Raw genomic sequence first — 21,007 nt, 5'->3', positions numbered from 1 at the left:
TGTCTGTCCTACATCCACTACTAGACTCAATGCATAAAAAAAAAAAATACAGACACATGTACATCCTAAGGCAATGCAGAGCAACAGGCAGTCTCCCTTGAACTGCAGTAACATTTTAAGATCTTTGAAGGAAATGCTGTAGGTTTTATCTGTAGAAAAAGTTGAGCTATAATTGCTAAAAGATCATTTAGTTATCAATCACAACTGTTTTTTTTTTAAACAATAAGAAAGCAAAGGGCTTTACAGTGTTGGTCACACTTGGGAAGGGACAGAGAGAACCAGAAAAAGTAAATGTATCTTTGTTTGGACATAAGGTGCAAACCCACTATTCACTGACTAGACAATACTATCCATGGACATAAACTAACAGTAGAGATACAACTGCGCTCTGAGCTAACTTCACATTGAAGCCTTGTAGTTGTCAGCATGAGTTTACTTCAAGTTAATAAGCCAGTGTACTGGTTATTGTACCATAGAATGGGCACTCTCTGCATTCTGTAGGACTCAAATTATGCTCAGTGGAGAAAAAGAGCTGCTAAACAGGATGCTAGCTCTGCTCTCCTGCACTGGTTTCCATCCCTCAATTACTCTGCCTTTGGTGTCATAGCTGGTTTGGAAGGAGTAAGGAGTAGAAAGAGTCTCTGGCATAAGCAGCTAGTAAGTATCAGGGTAACATTAGCTTCTGGACAAGCAGGGGTTTAAAGCTTTTTTTTGCTACTTGAGATTAGAAAATAAAATTGAACCTTCACTGAGAAGCGAAATGCATGTGTCTGAGCTCACCCCTGCACTAACTCAGTTATACACCTTGTAAAACCGGTAGATCTACTTTTCCGTATTCCTCAATTACAAGAATTAGAATACTTTAATTTTCCAAAGGAGAGACATTCTCACATTATACAGGGAATTGATATAATCTGCAGATATTGTCATCTTTAGAGACTTTGTGAAACATATGAGCAACTAGTTTTCTCATGCACAGGTAATACACAATGATAGACAAGGTCCATCGCTAACTGGGCTTTTCCTTACAACACTGCAACAAAGACCAATAGCCAAAGGAGGAAGGATTTAACAAAACATAAAACACGTCTTGAGGTGTCTGTTAGTGTATCAGTTTATGCTTTCTGCTCTGGGAGTGCTAAGAAAGTTGATGCGGTGGATTGATCAGCAGCAGGCCCAGCCTGTCTGAGGTGCCCGTGCGGAGATGGAACAGGGGGGCGAGCTGCTGCTGGGGAAGGGGGTGGTTGGAAGCGGGCGGCTGCTGCTGCTGCTTCAGCCGGACCATCTGCCCTGCAGCCCACTGTCCCCTCTTGGAAAAGAGCGCTGCTTGGAGGCCCTCGGCTAGCTGAGTGGTTCTTGCTGCTGGGAGTGAGCTGAGGAGTCTACCTGTGCGTGGACACCACAGTGAAGGAGGGCGCACACAGCCCCTTCGCAGGGAAGCAAAGCCCGAGCGCAGGCAGTGAAGTACCCCTGCCACCGACAGCACACCAGGGCTGCAGTAGGCAGCCTCCTTGTGAATCCCAGGGCATCAGTCATAGCGTTTAAGAAGGTGTAACCTGAAGTACACAGATTTTCTTGCTTTCGCTACATGTATTACAGCTGAATTACCGTTCTTGAAAAACCATCCAGTTAAGTTAGAAACTGACAGCGTTGACGAGGAGAAATGCTATCGGGTGTTTTAGAGTGGGACAGTTTCTACAGATTGAACATGTCATTTTGCTTAACAAACCACTAACCAGAAATACCACACGCAGAGTAACAACTGTTTTCTCATCAAGCCATTACAGTCTTGACTGCAGGCATCCACACTAGATCACTCTGCAAACGTTTTAAAATGAAGTACCTCAGTCCCTACGATTATACTACCTGGACGTGGCAGCTGGGGAAGGCCCAGAGCAGACCCAGGGGCTGCTTACCTCAGTCAAAGAGCGACTTCAGGAATGCGGAGCTACTGGCAGGCTCAATGTACGCTGTGGAGAAGGAAGATTAGCTTTGATAAACAGAACAATGGTATTATTACAGAATTTTTGAAAATCCCTGCACAAATACAAGTTAAACAAGTTACTGCAGTGGTTAACAGAACCCCTTCATAGAGTTACTGTGTCTTAACAGTAATTTAGGAGACTGTCTTAATTACTGGTGAGTGTGTGCACATACACTACATCATTACCAATGATGACAAAGCAGAACAGCATATGTTATGAGTATTAGAAGCTGGTCCTTCATTTTTTGCTATTAATAATAAAAGAATAAATAAAAATCCATAAAGACCGTATCAGCAGATCCAGCAGAATCCAATCAAGGATTGCATGAGAGGAACAACCATCCCCTGAGTCCTCTGAGGGAATGGCAAAAAGAGAAGCAACCACACCTGAGCCAGGGCAGGGCGAGGGTGAAGGGCTGAGCAGATGGCTGGAAGAAGTAGAGGAAAAGTGTGCAGGGGTAGAAAGGAACTCAGGGAATGAGAACATACAGGGAAAGGGTCTGGAAGCAGGTGCATCTGAGTGCCAGGATTGCCAAATGGCTTCCTGCAGCAGATGATCAGCTCTGGTCTCGGTACCCTCAGTGTCTGCTGATGGTTCTTACTGCATTTTGATTCCACCACCACAAAGGGGTGAAGAGAGAATTCAGAATTATTCGTTTTGTATTAAACATACTGAGAACAACAAACAGATATGTACAGCGGCTTATAGCTAAAAAGACTCTTACTGTGAGGAAAGGGGCTGCATATAGACCTAGATGGAGAGAAGCATCAAAGCCACCAGAGACACGGGTGGTGGTGGGGAAGATTCTCCTTGGCTCTCCTCATTTGGCATGCTGTCATTCCTTAGGTGTCACACGCTTCCTCTACATGATGTGATGCAGAAAACCTGCCTGTGGATCTGACGTGAGGTGCCAGGGATGTTACCTGGAGCTGACCCAGACCACACCAGAAATTCTGCCTTAAGCTAGGTCTCGTAAGGTTACTCCATAAAAAAGGCATCCAATTCAACTTTGCCTCAGGTACAACTTTTTCAGCCTTATACCTAATTAACACCATTTGTTTACACAAATTATCGTCAAAAAAATACCACTAACTATTGCTTAAAATAGGAAACTGTCCAGTCTTGTATGACAAGTAACAGAAAGAGACAGAGATTTAACTCCAAGTTAGTTTCTTTGTACAAAATGAAACTTTCTAATTCAGTCTTTATGAACTCTTTAATCACTGATTGTGGCATTCTGACTATGCAGTACTTAAAGAACCCATACATGCCAAAGCAACCATGCCAAGATCTGTATTTCACTCTTGAGAAGCTGTCTTAAAAATGTAAGCTGCCCAGATTAATATAAAACATCATTAACTCAGCTTTCTTTCCAAATATATACCATGACTGCATATTTTGACAAAACAGCCCTATTTATAGTGATATTTATACAGATGGCATTAAGATTTAGATATTCAAATAATCAATATGATTTGCTATTCATATGCTCCACAACCTTACAATGCTTGTTGTAGCACTTTAAGCTTTTTGGTTTGTTTTTTTTATCGTTTTTTTTTTTGGTTTGTGAGCTAATGAAGTTCATGCGTTGCTCTTAAAAAACCCAACAAAGCACTAACAACCCTTCTTTCTCTCAATATTTTTATATGCAGAACCCCTAAGTAAGTTAAACTACATAAAAGCAAAGAGAACATTAGCAAAACCTCTGTATGAAAATCTGTTGTGACCAGAGCAGCTAGGAAAGGAAGGGATCTGTGGAGGTGACCAGAAAGACGTCTGGGCTGCAGCCAACTGCGGCACAAGCACTAGCTGGTGCAGGACCAGGCTGCCCTTGCTCTCTTCTCATCAGCTCAATGTTTTTTAGGGTTGCGTAGGGTAAGGCAGCAGCTGGAGAGTCACCAGAAACCTCACCCCTGCGCGGGTGGGTTGGTAGAAGCTTTGCTGCCCTTTGCCATGGTGTCTCCTGTCCCCAGCCCACAAAAGCATTAAAAGGGCAGAATCTTCCCAAGTTTCTTTTCCCCTCCTACTTTCACTGCCATTCTTTCCCAAGTTTGACTACTCTAAAACATTTACAGATCTAAAAAGCAGAGAGAAAAAAAATGTTCACCTGTCAGGTGATATAAAACCAATCTTCTACTAAATGTGCCAGAATAATTTTTCTCCACCTCAACCACAGTTAAAACCTTCAGTCTATTCATTACTGTCTTTTTATAGTATTTTTATTTAATAAAACCTATTAAGACTACCATACAAATCTCTTTACTTATGCTTTTATCTTTTAACTGATCAATTTTTATATTGCTGACATCCCTTCTTCACCATTTGCTCATTTAAAAATTCATAGTATATGAGCTATGTCTCTGGAGAAAACGTCTATAAAATTTGTTACAGCTGGCAAATGTGTATGAGTCAGTGATAGCACATGACTAAATGCTTCACAGAAAATAAAATTTGTTTCTGTAGTAAGCAGAACTGTTTAAATGTTATTTATTTTTATGTTTCAAAGAAAATATATTGTGAAGTGCTGCATTGATTTAATACGCAACAATGTCTGTGTACACGCTGTACAAGGAAAATTTATGAAACCTTTGCACAACTCCTTTAATTGAATTTTCCAAATCTCTCACCACACACAAATAATCAATATCTTCTGCAGAGAAAACCAGTCAGAATTATTACAGTCTTTCTTTTCAATTTTGTTGTCATCAGCACATACAGAGCACCTGGATATTTGTAATGTCTGGATAGCAAGTTATTTACACCTCTTAAACATATAATTGCTACTAAGTGAGTCCAAACTAATGTTTCTTTTCTTTTTTATTTAAAATAATTATATTCATGGGAGAAAGCAGCATTTATTCTCATGTAGGAGTTGCTACATGTAGCTGTTGAAAGAACTGCAATTCTTTTTAATTTTTCATTAAGCTTAATACTCCAAAGTCTAGATCCACTGGAATTAAAAATTAATAGCTATTGCATCTGTAAAAAGGTACATAGGAAAATAGAGTGTAAACACAAGTGTGACATTCATGAATAAATGTGGCTGACACCTAAATATAAAATGCAGGTTGACAGTTCTATATGTATAAATGTCTGAGGCCTATAGTCATATGTCTCATGTGCATTTCTGTATCTGCCACAAAAGTTAATAGCTTAATATTTCATCTACATAGCAGAGAATGTTAAATCATTGGAGAGGTTTGTAATTTGCCCCCTTCCTTCCATCCAAAAAGCTTATCATGCCGGTGACCTCAGACCCAGACACTTCTCAAATCTCAGGTTGTATTTTGAAATATGCACTCTTAAGGTGCAGGTGCAATCCAACAGACCCAGAACCTGCTGGGAAAGAGCGCAGCGTTTGGGGGTCAAACAGAAACCTGTCCCCCAGTTCCTTTGCCTTTCAGTAGCATTCTTCCAGTAGACAAGATTACTCACTTGTCCTAGGAAAATCACTAGCATTGCAGTTTTTGGGTACCAGGCTAAGCAGTTTTTGTTACCTCTTCTAGACTGTAAACGACTTTGCATGGTTACAGACTAAAAATAGACCTGCTTGCACAGAATGAGAGAAGACGTACAGTCAAATTTAGCCTGAGCAACAGCAGCTTTTAATCCACACAACACACTCCTCCTCTAGGTGCACTTTGGGGCAATCTCACAATGAGTTTTGATTGTAAATGCAGGAGGGCAGAACAATTTCTCTAGGTCTCTGCATGGGGACGTTCAAAATAACTTATGAGTAAACAAAACCGGTGAGTTGCAGTAAGTCTGTGTGTGCACACACACACTCGCACATTCAGCTCTGAAGTAGTCTTGATGCAGTTTTGCTTAATGCAGTCCCATTTACAAGTGTTCACACTGAGGCATAACTTAAAAACAACTGAGATTCACTTTTCCTCATGTCTAACAGTAGAAAAGCCTTACGAGCAGAAATACAGACAGATCTTCCACACGGAAGAGCAGATGGACAAGGCCAGATTCCCTCCAGCGTCACATAAACAAGTCACTTGCCTTCTTGAAATTGTCTCACAAATGACATAGAACGTAACACTCACAGGGCACACTCATTTCCATCAGCTGGTTTCAGCTCCAAGGAATCATCTACTAGTTGGGAATGTGGGCAGTGCCTCTGCCCGATCTCTCTCTTTAATCTCTACCATTCACCTGCACCTTAAGGGCCTAAGTCGTGCCAGTCACGGCGACTGCTCTTCTAGAGGAAATCCTGCAAAGTGCTGCCAGGCTGCAGCCCCTTTGTGCCACCTCTGGCCACGAGAAGATTCTTGGCCCAAGGGTTCTCTGTCCTGTGGTAGAGGCAGGTATGTACTCCATACTGCAGCTGCATTACAGATCTAGTCTGTGTAAGCATCAGCTCTGGCCTAAGCAGCCTTGGGCATACAGGCTTTAGAGCGTATTTTCAGCCCTTCAGAAAATATTAATTCTCGATTCAACTTCTGTCTTGATTTCACAGCCTTTCTGAATAGGTCAAGAGGGCAACTCATATCCTGGTTGGACACAGGACTTAAGTGAAAGAATACCGATGACCATCACCTCTCTTCCAAACGATATGTAGGGACATTAACTCAGAGCAGACATTTCTGGTGTGTGGCAAAACACCAAACCTGGCTGTTAGTGTTAAGAACTGAAGTAAGCATATTGTTTGCAAACACAAGCTCTAAGCCTCCATCTAATAATAATCTATTTGAGAAGAAGTCCTTTGGCATCATCTTTGTTGCTTTCAGAGATGATGTACACCACAAAAAGGCTGCTGGAGAGATCTTGTAAAACTTTTGCTGGAAAGAAGCCTAGGATTTAACTGAAAGGACCTTGGTAGAACTAAGGAACTGCTGTTTGTGTCAGCATTAGCAGCTTTTTTCAAACAGATTAAAAACATGGAAGAACTGAACCTCAGAAAAGCCTCTATCACAAATGCCTAGAAGTAGGGCTTGCTCAAACCACAGCCTGGGTCCAACCCCTGCATCTACCGCATCACTTCCCTGATCAGTGAGTATTTGTTGTAAGCAAAGACAATCATGATATTTGTTCCATTTGCTCTCAAGGAATGGAAACTCTGGAAAGAAACTCAGTTTCTGAATAAATTTACTTGTGAATTCATTCAGTTCACTTAATAAAATTCTGCTTAGCCAGTTCATGAGACTTGCTTTGCCTAGAAAAGGTATAATGACATTTCTTCCCTGCAAGTGAATACAAAGCTGGGCTGAGAAAAAAAATAAATGTTTTTTTAGGTTAGGTTTTTTACAGTCAGAAAAATCCACAGATATGTTCCTGAAAATATACACCTGAAGTCTAATGTATTCCCCTTTTCCCCAGAAGATCCCAAAGGAGGAGGAAGGGTAGGTGGGACACAGACACCCAAATATGCCTAAAGGTCAACAAATTTATTCTACTTTGAGAATGATGTAGAAATATATTGTAAACTTGATTTCCCTTCACTCAACAGCAGCAGTCCAGACCCAAGCTATTTAGTTGCCTGTACACAACCACCCAATATAAAGTCCAAACTCAAACTGACATGAGTTGGGATAAACTGCAGAATATTGTATTCTTCGCATTTTATCTGTTTTGAGAAGGAACTCTGCTTATTAAGGAGGCATCTATATTTTGCAGTGTTTCTGAAATGGGATTTTATGTTTCACCATATATACACCGTCTTCAAAAAAGTGAATTGGTGAGTGGGAACTCAGTATTACTTGGTCCCTAATCTCTCCAGCTTCGCTTTCATTAGTAATTTCAAGTGGCGCTAAATGAAATTAACCCTGATCTAGTCTTGTGGAAAGCTACCACTACTGTTGCAAAGAGTGCAAACTTCAGTCACTTGTATTAAAAACAATATGAAAGTTAGGAATGTTTAGAACTAAACTTAATAGGGGTGATCATATTTGTCCATGGGCTTGGCAGGATGAACAACAACACAGAAAAGAAAGTATTTTTTTATTTCATTACAAAATGTAGTCTGAAAATAGTTTTCCTTAACACTGCAAGTATTTGATCTTCTATAACACACTCTCGTTTCTTACTTGGACAGCAGACGGAGTCATGGACATGATTTATGTCAGTGTTTTTCTTTTTGGGAAGCAAAGTATTAGTATAATTTGTAATAGCCAGCTTAAGTAGCTTTCCTGTTTAGAATGTTATCTTCACGAACTCTGAACCTATTAAATATTCCTTTAAAATATGCATATCGCAACCTACACATTTATTCTCGACACACACAAAGCATGTTTTGGATTGCAACATACCGACTAGATTTCATCTCTTGGCAGTTGCATTACTGTTTGCTTACATTCTATTCAAAAACATTTTGTTTACTGTAAATGCTAGTCACGGACAAACAATGATGCCATTTTTTATGCTGGTCACACAAAATGATATACTAAGTTCTACATAATGCTGCCCATTGAGCAAGGAATGTTTTGTATTAAGTTGTTTTAAGTAGAGGTTGTTTATGTAAAGTAAATAAATTTCATGCCTCACCATGTGATGATAACGTGACATTCCGTCTGTATCAAGCCACAGAACAGTCATAAGTTTTAAGTCCTGAGCATAACTAATTAAAAATAATTATGAAAAACCACATCCAAAACTAAAAGACAAAGTAAAACATCTCCAAATGGTTTTCTTTTATCACATACTTCTTTGCCTCTCCTCCTACTGTGTTTTCAAGACTGCAACATTCAATTTCTTCTTTATTAAAGCAAAACTGATGTTGAAACATCATCAAAATTGGTGAACTTAAACTCATAATTCTATTTTCCATCCTACTTTCACAAAATATCTCAATTCTCATCTAGCAAGACTGGATATGTGCTTAGCATTATGGGCTAGTTTCTAGAGCAAAGATGGAACTATAAATGTATATCCTTGTGACCATTAAAAAGCAGTACACAAGGGAAGCAATGACTGTTTAAATCTGCAATGGCCCGTGGCATTCACTGTTATCAGTGCCAGATAGGGGCTGTGATCATTTGAACAGAAGGACATAGGGAGCTGTAAATCAGAAACAGCAGATTGCACAAATGAGCCAAATTTCTTAAAAAGTGATGTCACTCCTTTTCATTTTGTGATAATCTGCTGGAGCTGAGGAAACTGAAGTTTGATCAATTTTCTTTCCTTTAAGAGAATTCCCCACAGCAGAAAGAATTTAGGCCTGCGGAAGAGCAGATACAACCGAAATCAAAGGGGCTACTTGTGATATGAAGCAGTTTTGCTGGTTGGGACAGCTGGCCGACAGAGCAATAGAGATGCCATCACCAATTTTGAGTCTGGTTTTGCTCTATTTTAAGACAGAATGTGTGAAGATAATAGAAACATCAGAATATCAGTGGTGAATGTTTGTTGATTTTACTGGGTGTGAGAGAAAAAAAATAAATCTTTTGTGTATCCTCCTGCCACCTTCCCAGCTAGACAAGGCACTAAAGTGGCTATGTGGGCCACACTACATTAAATGCCACCAACTTCAAATATTTTCACAGCACTAGTTATGAAGAAACCTAATAGTTAGGATTTCAGAGTCCCCTGGAGTGTGCTAAGGTGAAAAAGGTTTTGCTGCAAAGACTGTATGCTACTTGGCTTATACACTGAAAATGCAGGGGGGAGGGAAGAGAATGAGAAAGAACAAGGATAACTGGTATACAAAAAACGTATGTAAAATCTCTAGGACCTGACTGCACTTATTTCTAGACCACGTCTCGAAGAGCAAGATCATTAATGATTTCTTCTCCTTGCACAGTTTCACAGAGAAATACCCAATACAATGAAAATAGCAGAAAAGATGAAATTTACATTTAAGTAGTGAAAAGTTTTCAGAAGAAATCAATTTGATTATCATCATTTTCACATACCAACGGTTACTCATTTCAAGTGAAAAGAACTAAGAAGGAATCAACTAAAACGAATCATCAAAACAGCTGTTACACAGCAGTGATAAAAAGTTTCTTACCTTGGGCAGGAAGTTTTCTTTTCAACAGCTGCAGTTCTTCTGCTTGACTCACTAGTGAAAAAATAAGTCTGAAATCAATAAATATTGCCTCAGAGATTTCAAAGAAAATAAAACCTATGTTGCCTTTTTCACTTTCAAAGCATTTGGATTTTTCTTCAAGTGATGACAAAACCCCATTTACCTATGTAATTGTGCTCGAAAAATTAACAAAAAATTTTCAAAATTAACATAATTTTGAGAAGTTGTGCTTATAAACCTCATACCACATTTTGCTCCCATTTTTGTCTTCTAGTGCCGACATGGTGCTTTGTTCCTAATTCAGAGATGCGGGCAAAAGATGATTCCCATTTTGAAGACAACAAGAAGATAACAGAAAGAGTGGACGTAACATAAAGCGTCAACCATAGGCCTGACATCTCATTTGGGCAGTCTTACTGCCCTATCCACAGTGTAGGGTAGTAATGTAAACACAGACTATTTTCAGGAACCTTCATTCTGTATAAGAAAGCATCTGGTTATATGCATTACAGTGGGAACTAGTACAGTGTATACACATGCAAAATGAAAGCTGAATGAGCACTGGAATACAAGTCAGGAAAGAAACGGTAATTTAAACAACAGTAGTTGCTGGAATTGCATGGTGCATAAATTCCACTGCCGGGGTGCATGCACCTAATGCATTAGAAGAGTCTCAGCGGTCTTTGGTAAGAAAAATTCTCTAGCACCTGTGGCTTTATTGTCCACCTGTTTCCAACTGCAAATAAAGTAGCAGTCCCAGACACCCTAGGTTTTGTTTTCTTACAGCTAGTTCCAGTGTTTTTACACTCTGCCAAAAAGAGAGCAACCAGACAGGTTGTAGAATAATGTATACTGGCAAAACATCACATTTGCTGCAGCGTAAGAAACTGTTTTATCATCTTTGCATGCTTGTCCAGAGACTGGACAGAGGGACTATGTGTATGGATATGTTATTCATATTCCCTGGTCAGCTGGAAACCAGATTAGCAGAAGTTGGTATGGAAAGTCTACAAGAGCAATGTTATATGTGCAAACCTTTGAGGAGAAGTAGTAGTAGGCAAATGCAGTCTTAGACACACATCTGTACCACAAACGTGTCATGTGGGTACAGATTTTGTGAAAATGAGTGAATGAACTGTTCTGAGGCATAAAGATTGGGGCCCTTTGGGTGCCTACAGCTACCTTTCACCTCTTTTAACTCTTAAAGAAATGACCTGGTAAGGGAGATCTTTATTTCTTCTCCCTGAAAGCCAATATTTTTTTTGTTGGGGGTTTTTTTTCTGCAAGTTTTTTGCATTTGGATATTTCCCCATCACATACTCCCCTCCTAGTTACAGAGGCAGTTGGGAAGAGAAGTATGAATGCACATTTTGCTGCTGAGGATTCACATGTCCCAAGAACCTCTGACTTGGAGTAAGGATAAAGAGTTTCCTAAAAGTAGACACACATAAATGAAAATCTTTGGCTTTCTGGGTTCCTTTGGAAAAGTATTACAGATGTGCCATCTGTAAAGTGCCCTTATCCCAACACAATAAGCATCTGGTATGTCCATCATTTAAAGACACATGAATAGCAATTTTAAAAGCCTGGAAACCTATATTCAGCCTAATCCTCCTAACAGGCAAACAAACAAAACAACTTCCTTGCAAAAAGAGAAGAAAGGCAATGCAATCAAAGTGCAAACATTTAGCCTAATCACTAGCTAACTACCCACTAAGTATCTAACTATTTACATAAGAAAAGGTGTTGCTCTTGCAAGTTTTTCCTCCCCATCTGTGACTGTGAGTTAGAAGAGTGGGCCGTTGGGGCTGCCTTTCTTTTCTGTCCCTGGTTGGATGCACAAGGACATTCAAGGTGCATTTGTCCTGACCAAAAGAACTCATGCGTCAGAGTCCTGGGGCATAACATTCTGTTATAACAGAATGAGGTATGACTAGGAAACCTTTGGATTGATAATTGTTAAATTGTTATAAAGGAGATAGATAAATATTATTGAAAATCCTCCATACTTAGCAGTTCGGTCTTCTGCACTTCAGCACTCAAGACGCAAGACGTGTCTGAGACACCAATAATATTTTCAAGCTCTCTACTGCCCTCTAAAGCCTGGAAAAAAAGCATAATTAGAGACATTGTTAAATCTCATTCCCAAACTCTCTACTTAGACGTCTACAACTTATTAAAAACATCTGAAAGAAAGAACTTTTGGAATTTTTTCATAAGGTCTAAACGATGCATGAGCCTCCACCTCACAGAAGGTCAAAGGCACTATAAAGTTTAAGGGTGTAAGAACATACGCTACTTCTGAAAATGGCATTCAGGTGCCTTTTAAAGTGTTACTTAAAAATCTCCTGTTATTTACGCTTCATTCGTAAATCTTCAGCTGTTTAAACAGATTAACACTTGATCCCCAGAAAAGCAATCTTGGCACATGTACAAGTTTGCTGTAATATGTTAGTAAAATGGAAATCTACAAGCATTTAAGGTTCTATTAAACAGACCCCTCAGCATTTCATGGTAGACCTAAAATCATATGCTATCAATCTCAGGAGAAATAGAAAGGATTTTTCAATAGGGTTTTCTAAATAAATATTTAAATTAAAATATTTTAAATTAGTATCAGTCTTTTTTGTAAATAAAGCATTGTTAGATCAAATATGCAAGTAAAATAATTTGAGTACACTGAATTATTTCTCAGATATTGATATACAGCAACAAACCTTGTGCTAAATTTATTCAGGAAACAAAATGTGAATAAAACAGAAAAGTGATTTGCATTTTAGCATGTATTAAACAGACTATTAAATGATGATACATTAGTGGTAAATTAAATAGAACAATCACTTCAACACAAAAGGATATTTAATCTTCAAGGACATAAAAATCTATGCCGTAATAATTCATACTTCAAGGTATAAATAACAGTTGATAACTACTTCATATGCTTTTATTCATGTACAAAATCAGGAGTGATACAAATTAAAAATGGTGTACTTGGAAAAGCAACTGCTCCAGTTAAAAAAAAAAAAAGTCTACTAAATTCTGGGGTTTATTTGCATTTTCTGGATTTCCAAGTCAAACCTGCCTGGTTTCAAGTATTTTATTTGCTTCCTTATCTCTTAAAACTCAAACATTGCAGGTAAGTTTTTCATTTTTATTTCAAATCTTATATAAAAGTAGATTAAAAAAAATAAATCAGCGTAAACCAGACCTGTAGGCTTCTCAGATTTGCTCTTATTTTCAGAATTTTAACCAATGAACTTTTCACTTTGGATTGCAATTCCATGAACCTGCATAAAAAGTTAAAATAGAACAATTTCAATTAGCCACATCACCACTTGCTGAAAATCAGTGTTTACAATGTTTCCCAGAGTTTCTTCACATTGTAATCAAGATGGATCTAGATAAGCTGTGAACAGATGGGCTGTGCAACCCGGTTCTGTCATATAACACCGAATATAACTTGCTTTTGGTTAGGATTTATACGCGAACTGCCAAAAATACTTATATCCTAATTTTAAGGATAGGAACTCAGGTTCAGCAATATTAGAGGATTTTCTTATGACCGTGCAGGAAGACAATGGTAAAAACAGGAATTTAATTCATTTGTTCCTGAAGAACAGTAATTTAATCAAGAGGACGAGCTTCCCAAACCCACGGACTATTAAGACCATATGACACTGCTTGTAGCCATAGGGAACATGAGAAGTTAAAACTGAGCCCAATAGGGACAACATTGCATGATATTATTTGTTCAGCTTTATCTCCCCTTTTAAGCCACAAACATATTTTACTACTGGTGTAAAGTTGGTCAGCTTTCAGAGTTTAATGGGTTTTGCAATAAAAATTAAAATAATATACAATCAGATTAGACCTAAATGGCAGACTTTAATGCATGATTAAGGATTTGCACTGAATACGTATTGAAAAAATTCCTGCAATGAATGTTTAGGCTATTTTCATTTTGAACCATTTAAACATGCAAATCAAATGGAGACAACAGAGAAATAATCTATTTACTGCTTCCTCCCACCAAAGGGAGAATCACCCTTATAAGAAACCTCAACTTTAGAAACAGAACGACAGTATGAGAAAAACTTATCACTGTTGTATTTCAACATGGGAACAGAAGGCTATGCAGGAAAAATGCTAATGCCAGTGTATTGTACAATATATTTTCCACTTGTAAAAATAAAGCGTATGGAAGTTCACATAAATATTACCGTGTAGGTGTTAGTTTATAAATGTGTTTTACTGGCATGTTGCTAACTGCTAGTCTTCTGCAAATCTTGCAATTTTTAAAAAACATACTGAATTATTGAATGCATACATTTACATGTCAATGAAGACTATGATTACTCAAATTGTTCTGCAATTCAGGGTTACTGCCACTAAGAAACAAGTCTATATTTGTTGACCAAGGGATTTACTGAACCACAAAAAATCCCAATTAATCAGTTTACAGCTTTCCACTGGTATAACTGTAAGATTTTATTTTTTACTATCTAACATGCCATCCAAACAATTCTACTATCTGTCAAGCTCCATCACTTAGAAGATACTGTCCTACAACAAAGAAATTTAAGCTAATGGTGGGAGAAAGCATCCATTACAAGAAAAGAACCCAACAAACACATTGAGAGCTCAAGTGCAATAATCAAAAGGAAGAGCTACAACTTCAAACATAAGAAACATAATATTTAGTTGAATAAATGTCACAAATATTATTTGTTAGTAAGAAAGAAATGTATGCATAAAATATCTAGCCCCAAGGGAATTTTCATCTGGGACACCAGGTACAACTGTGATACAAATATTTAATGCATACAACAGAATACAGAAGAGGGATAACAGCATCAACATATACTTAAGCATATGATGAAAGAAACCCACTACAGTACAAAACCCGAACTCTTTAATGTCGGTTAACTAGCCTGCACAAATACTGCACACTAGCATGGTGATACTTCTTCCAGTAACACAAGCTGCAGCACAGCAGCTGCGCTCTGCCTTCAATATCAACAGGACTTACAGTATGACCTGTTGTCAGAAGCAGGAACACAAGGGAAGTACAAAGAAGCTGACCAACAAAGGACTATGCGAGCAATGGAGGTTTGCATTACACTGAGAGGTGAGCTCTTGGTGACAAAACTGGGGTAACAGGAAACACACTTCAGATTTTGGAAAGAAAGTGTGCCTGACCGACAGACAGGAGAATTTATATAACAATCTGAATTGGATGCACAGGAACTGGGCCTGAATGAAATACAGGACAGTCACATTACACAGAATGGTATAAAAATATATAATGTTGTAGAGGAGAGAAGAAGAGATGTGATATAGCCATGTTGATGCTGAGCTGTGAATTAGACTTTCTTGGATAGATGTCAAAGATATATGTCAAGATTCCACCACAGGACAAGTTGAAGCATCAAATAAAAAAGCAGGACAACACAACAGTATATTAAGATTTCAAGAACAAAAATGTGGACAGTGTTGAAGAAGAATGAGAATAAAGAATTTTTTTTTTTTTAATTTTGCTAGTAAGAGATCACAATTCTCTGGTGAATGCAATTTCATTTGAGTAAAAAGGATGGAAATGGATGGAGGACTATCTAGGATTAGTAGCAAGAAATATGAACATGCTCATGGAAACATTCAGATTTTTAGCTAGATGAACGCTTAAACTCTTAAGTAGTTTTACAGAGCATATACAACTTCCATATTAAAAAAACTCGTAACTTCCAGGATTTCCTAATTGGGTAACTTCCCATAAAGATGAAAGGCATCCCTGATACAATCCAACATACAGAGGTTCACAGCTTTCCACTTTTTCACCAGATTCTATCATAGATGAAACAAATATTTCCTTTCTCTCACTCTTAGGGATGGATGTGTTTGTTTTGGCTGAAATGCATAACACATTTAGCCTGACACCTCACTGTTGGCACAGAAAATTTCAGTTCACTTTTCAGCTGAGATTTGGCAATGTTGCAGACAATTAAATATGTTTTTCATAACAGAAAAGATTAAGCCATACTAACAACATGAGACACTAGCAGTCTTACTTCTAACACATTTTATCACTTCTCCTTCCTCAACATCTATCAAGTTTAGGAAAGCAGTTTATCAGATACTTCACCTGAAACATTAATTTAAGTGCTTTACTAACTGTGGCCTGCCCTAAGTCCATTAATGCCAGGAAGCTTATAGCTTAAAATAAGATTGTGGCAGAAAAGACAAGAATTTTAAAAGATTTTGCAAAGCACCCATGAAGTTTCACCATGACCATCCGTGACTAGTTTTTAATCAATAAGTGTCCTGCATTACTGGCCCTGTATCTTTGGCAGTTAATGCTTCAAAAAATAAGGTAAAGAATGTACACTTTCAGAAGAGGCTGGAAATGAAAAACATACCTTCCTTTCAGTAGTTTATGATACCTCATTGCGTAGTACTATGAGCATGACTCCAGTAATTGGCAGTCTCATATTCCCAACACTACCAGTGAAAGATAGAACTGGCTGGACAGTTGTATTGCAAACCCTGCATTAATCTGTACCTATAACTGTAAGCCTGCCATTCAGTGCCTTTGAATATCCAGTCCTGTGGAATTATAAGTATTAAAAAATAATCGCTATATAATTTAATTCTGTATGAAATATTAATCTTGCATAAGTAAAAAAATCACAGCGCTACACCCACAACGCGCTTAATACACTTACGCATCCTCCTCTGTTTGAGGCTGCCCTCTTCTGGATAATCTGCTGCTTGAATCGTTCTGCTCAGTTCCTTCTCCTAGGGGGTTCACAAGAAAGAAAAGAAACAATAAAGATGAAAATAAGATATCGAGTATTTGAAGCACATGAAAAAGGTGTTAGTATGAACCTTGACTGTTGAATGGTCTTTTAGGAAAAAAAAAACAAAATTCACTTACAGAGCAGGACAGATTCCCTTGTAATGAAACACACTAAGTTCGCTATAAATTACTCTTTTGTAATTTGACCTCTCATCAATTCACATTACATTTGTATTTCTGGAAACCTTGGGATTATAGTGTTAATAACTGGAAGTTAGTATAATTCTGACACGTAGCTACTGGATTCTACTCCGAAGCTTTTTATCTTATTAACTGCCTAAATACAGCATATTAGGCCAGAGCATCATCATGAAAATATTGTAATGACTGAGCAATGAAACCTCCATTTTCCTTTAATAAAAAGTGCCTGGGCCCCAACTCTACCTTGTAAACAACTACAAAGAGATACTGCAAATTACTTCCAAAGGCTCTGACATGCTATATTGACAATATAATATTCTAGCTCGTCATATGATGGGGCATGATAAATCATATGCCAGTTGCCATTATTCTGCATGGTGAGTCATATTTCTACATTTCAGTGCACTGATATTTTGAGCAGTTGCATGTTTCTGTGAGGAAACAGGAACAGGCTATTACCACAAAACTCCATTCCTATGGATTTTTTAATAAAACCTAGGCTCACGTGTGGTGTTGGTGAACTGCCTTTCTGTCACTGTAGGTTGGGCATTCAGAAATTATCAGATTCCAAGATAAGCATCTAACACAGACTGCCCCCCTGCAAAGCACCTGGAGAGGGGAATGTTTTCAGTGATGCTGATCAGATTAAGAAAGTTAGTGCTGCACTGATATAACATCTTTGGCTCACTGGCTGCAATCTACTTGAGACTGTTCAACAGATACTTACAAAGGCCTCATTATGTATATCGTTATGTATAATAATACACCTCTGACCACAAAAGACTTTCTGTATTTACATCTATTTACACAACTTATCACAACCTATACAATTCAGACAGAAATCATATTAGAACCAATGTAGATTAAAATCTCACCCTGTGTATCAATTACTATTGGTTTTAGTCAGTACATTAGCTTGTCAATTCTGCTTGCCCTCCAATTAGCACATCAGGACAGTGATGTACTAGCAGAAAAAAGTACTACATCCCTCCTAACTAATATTTAAAAAATAGTATATACTGTCACATTTGATAAGATCCCACGGTACAATAGTCTTTGGTGAATCTACTGAAACTAGCGAGGCCGTAACTATTCATGGTATTGTGCTCCATGCAATCTATGTGGTCACCTCTCAACACTTTAGATGTTATATCTGTCTAGGTTCCAGCAATAAAGAGGTCACATCTGAATAGCAGAAATGCTTTCTGTTTAATTGTGGCTGAAGCTGAAGACATCATATAACATGGATGTTTTTATAACTTCCACCTTAAGAATCTCCCCCCTCAACAGTATCAGTTACATACTCAGTGCCTCACACTCTACCGCAGTGTAAAAGCTCCCTTTTTTGGACACAGTTCTATTTTCCTGTGCAATGGATTTCTTTTGGATCTGATACTCATTAAAGACAAAATGGTGGAGGTGTATGCATACATATGAAGCGGGAGAGGTATAATCATGTATTCATTCTTTTTTTTCTGGTTAAGTTTTCCCCTTAAACAATGAGATCATTAGTGCATTCGACAATTACTGACTTAGAATTGCATACCAGTAATTCAGCTTTAGAGTTCACTGTACTTGTTGCCATTCAGACTATACTCATCTATCCAATACCCAAGAAAGATCTTTTTTTTTTCTGGTGCCAAAGAAGTTCACAAGGTGTTTTAAATTTGTTCTTATCTACTGTCCCTTCAACTGATACATATACATTCTTACAAATGCTTCATATCTAACAGCTGTTTTTGTAAGGTGAAATTCACCTTTAAGTGAAAGATTTGGAGGAAATTACCAACAGGTCTTTACTGTGGCCTTAACAAATGCATTGATCCTAGAACAGACCCTCTGGAATGAGGTGCTTTTCATGTTTCACTGTAATATGTCTCCTTTCTGACATCAGACTAAAAACGAGAGGCCACAATAAGCATTAGATTCTTTGATTTCTTCTTGCTAGACCTAAATTATTACATACAAGTATGAGCATTCAAGGATAAATTAACTTTTAATTTTAATATTTTGTAAAGCATTTAGAAATACCTCAGAATGACAAGGTGCTATAAAAGTTTAAGCTGTTCCACCACAGTAGCTAAAGGTTAAGAACCCAAAAGATTTCATTTTAAATCTAAGTACGCATAGAACTTGCACTTAAATCAGTCATCAGTTATCAAACAGATACTACTTTTAGACCAGTACTACAGAATAGTGGAACCCTGGACTGATTTGAATAAAAATAAAATGATTTAAAATAAATCTTAAAATATGTTAGCCAACAATAATGAGAATCTAGTGAAGATTTAGTATTCTGTTATTTTAGAAAATTACGTCATAAATGGGTTGTGAGATTTTGGGTAGTTAGGCAATATATGAATTATCAGGTAGCCCAATAGGACATACATAGGACAACATCATAAAGATGTGATATCTTATAAGTGGATTGGTTCATGTTTTCTCCTAAAGTAAATCTTTTGAACAATCTTAGCATTCCATAGGTATTTAGTCTTTTTTGAGGCACTCCTCCATACTGTTATTCAAAAGAAAGTCATGTTCCTAAGACAAATAAGTTCCATCTGTCTCCTCAGTGAGATAGATGCATGCTACTTTGTGTACTTCGCACAATGCAAAATATGTTTTCATAGCAAATGGCATTAATTTTGTAATAATTTTCACTCTGTTGTTTTCTTACATATTGGTCACAGAAAAACAGAACACAGATTATACTCTAACACCTGACTTAGAGGTGATATGTGTAATCTATTAAAACACTACAGCAGTTAAAATAAAAGTGTCTTTTCAGAAGCAGAAAAGAAATTGTGGGTTTAAAAGGACAACTTGAAACCTGTGATATAAGAGGAAGTTTTATATACCACCGTCTTGGTAGCTATATGAACACAGGGAAAAAAAAAGATGGCTAGTACTACATTACTGAATAATTACCCATCTAAATGTCAGCTATGATCATGTGATCAGTCTTTTTATAGGCAAAAAGAATGTTCCCCTATGTCTATACTTAATATCAGTATGGAAATACACTGCATGTTCACCTTTCCCATTGACATCCTAATATACAGGCATTTTAATACAAGACATTTTGCCCCCTTTTTTCTTTCACCTAAGAGATAAGACATGTAATGTAAATGCAGAGATGCTGAGAAAATTTTAAAACTTGAAGTAGATTTAAACGTTTGTGTATTACCGTGTGTTGTGTCACCAAAAAGGCATCAACTAAAACTAAAGAAAAGAGGTCATTAAAGCAGGTAATTACAAATATGTAGGGATATTCAAGAGAACATATCTAAAGAGCCTCAGCATTTTCAATTTTGTATCTGACTGCTATCATTACATACAATTTTAAAAGCTTTTTGCAAAGGTAAATGTTAAAGTGCAGGTGGATATCCAGCCAGGCTGAGGTATAGTTTCATATTCTGCAGACAGGCACAAAATTAAAATCTGCATTTATACATAAAAAAGTATAAGTTTTTATTCAGAACTGCTTCTGTGACGTGGCAACACTAACAGAAAGCTTACTGCTCCCAGTGCCTCAGACTGTAGTCAATGGGGACACAGATTGTTCTAACCCGATTCTTCCCTCAGGATACAGGCAGCCTTAATTCAGCAATCATCAGCGGCTAGGTATAACATGCAGTTACTTTGCTTGAATCTGAGTACTTATTGCTCCATTCTGGGTGAGAATGTAGGATGCCACATCATGACAAAACAATTAATTGAAGTATGGTATGAGCTGACCTTTCCATGACATGACAGATGCCAGTACAGTTATACCAATTGATTGCACTAACTACAGCCGTATCTCTGATCTGGCAGAGAGAACACCTATTGGCAACTATTCTTATTGAAAGGTTTCTTTGTACAGGATGAAGAAACTCCTATTTAGAATGAGGAGGGAAAAAAAAAAAAAAAAAAAGACACATAGGCTCTCCTTTTCATCCAGGAAGTACCATCGAATCCTGAGACTAGTGTAGGAGTTAATACATGCAAACACAAAATTTCCTTCTTACTGATGAAAGCGGAGACTGCCATAGAAATCTGACCTGGGAATACCTT

At 37.7% G+C, this 21,007-nt stretch overlaps 1 protein-coding gene across 2 annotated transcripts in view; it reads right to left on the bottom strand.

Moving 5' to 3' along the window:
* Positions 1 to 21,007, bottom strand: part of ITGB3BP (integrin subunit beta 3 binding protein) — a 36,208-nt gene that overhangs the window by 2,431 nt on the left and 12,770 nt on the right. For both annotated transcript variants that reach the window (XM_069788525.1, XM_069788524.1), the window contains exons 4-8: positions 16,677 to 16,749; positions 13,166 to 13,244; positions 11,967 to 12,060; positions 9,940 to 9,990; positions 1,917 to 1,970 (exon numbers count right to left, since the gene is read on the bottom strand). In XM_069788525.1, the coding sequence (XP_069644626.1) occupies positions 1,918 to 1,970; positions 9,940 to 9,990; positions 11,967 to 12,060; positions 13,166 to 13,244; positions 16,677 to 16,749 (350 nt within the window). In that variant the 3' untranslated portion in view covers position 1,917. The remainder of the gene's footprint in view (positions 1 to 1,916; positions 1,971 to 9,939; positions 9,991 to 11,966; positions 12,061 to 13,165; positions 13,245 to 16,676; positions 16,750 to 21,007) is intronic.

This window comes from Haliaeetus albicilla, chromosome 8 (assembly GCF_947461875.1).
Source record: "Haliaeetus albicilla chromosome 8, bHalAlb1.1, whole genome shotgun sequence".
Lineage (NCBI taxonomy): Eukaryota > Metazoa > Chordata > Aves > Accipitriformes > Accipitridae > Haliaeetus > Haliaeetus albicilla.
The sequence above is the reverse complement of the archived record's forward strand: the minus strand, read 5'-3'. Positions and strand labels throughout refer to the sequence as shown.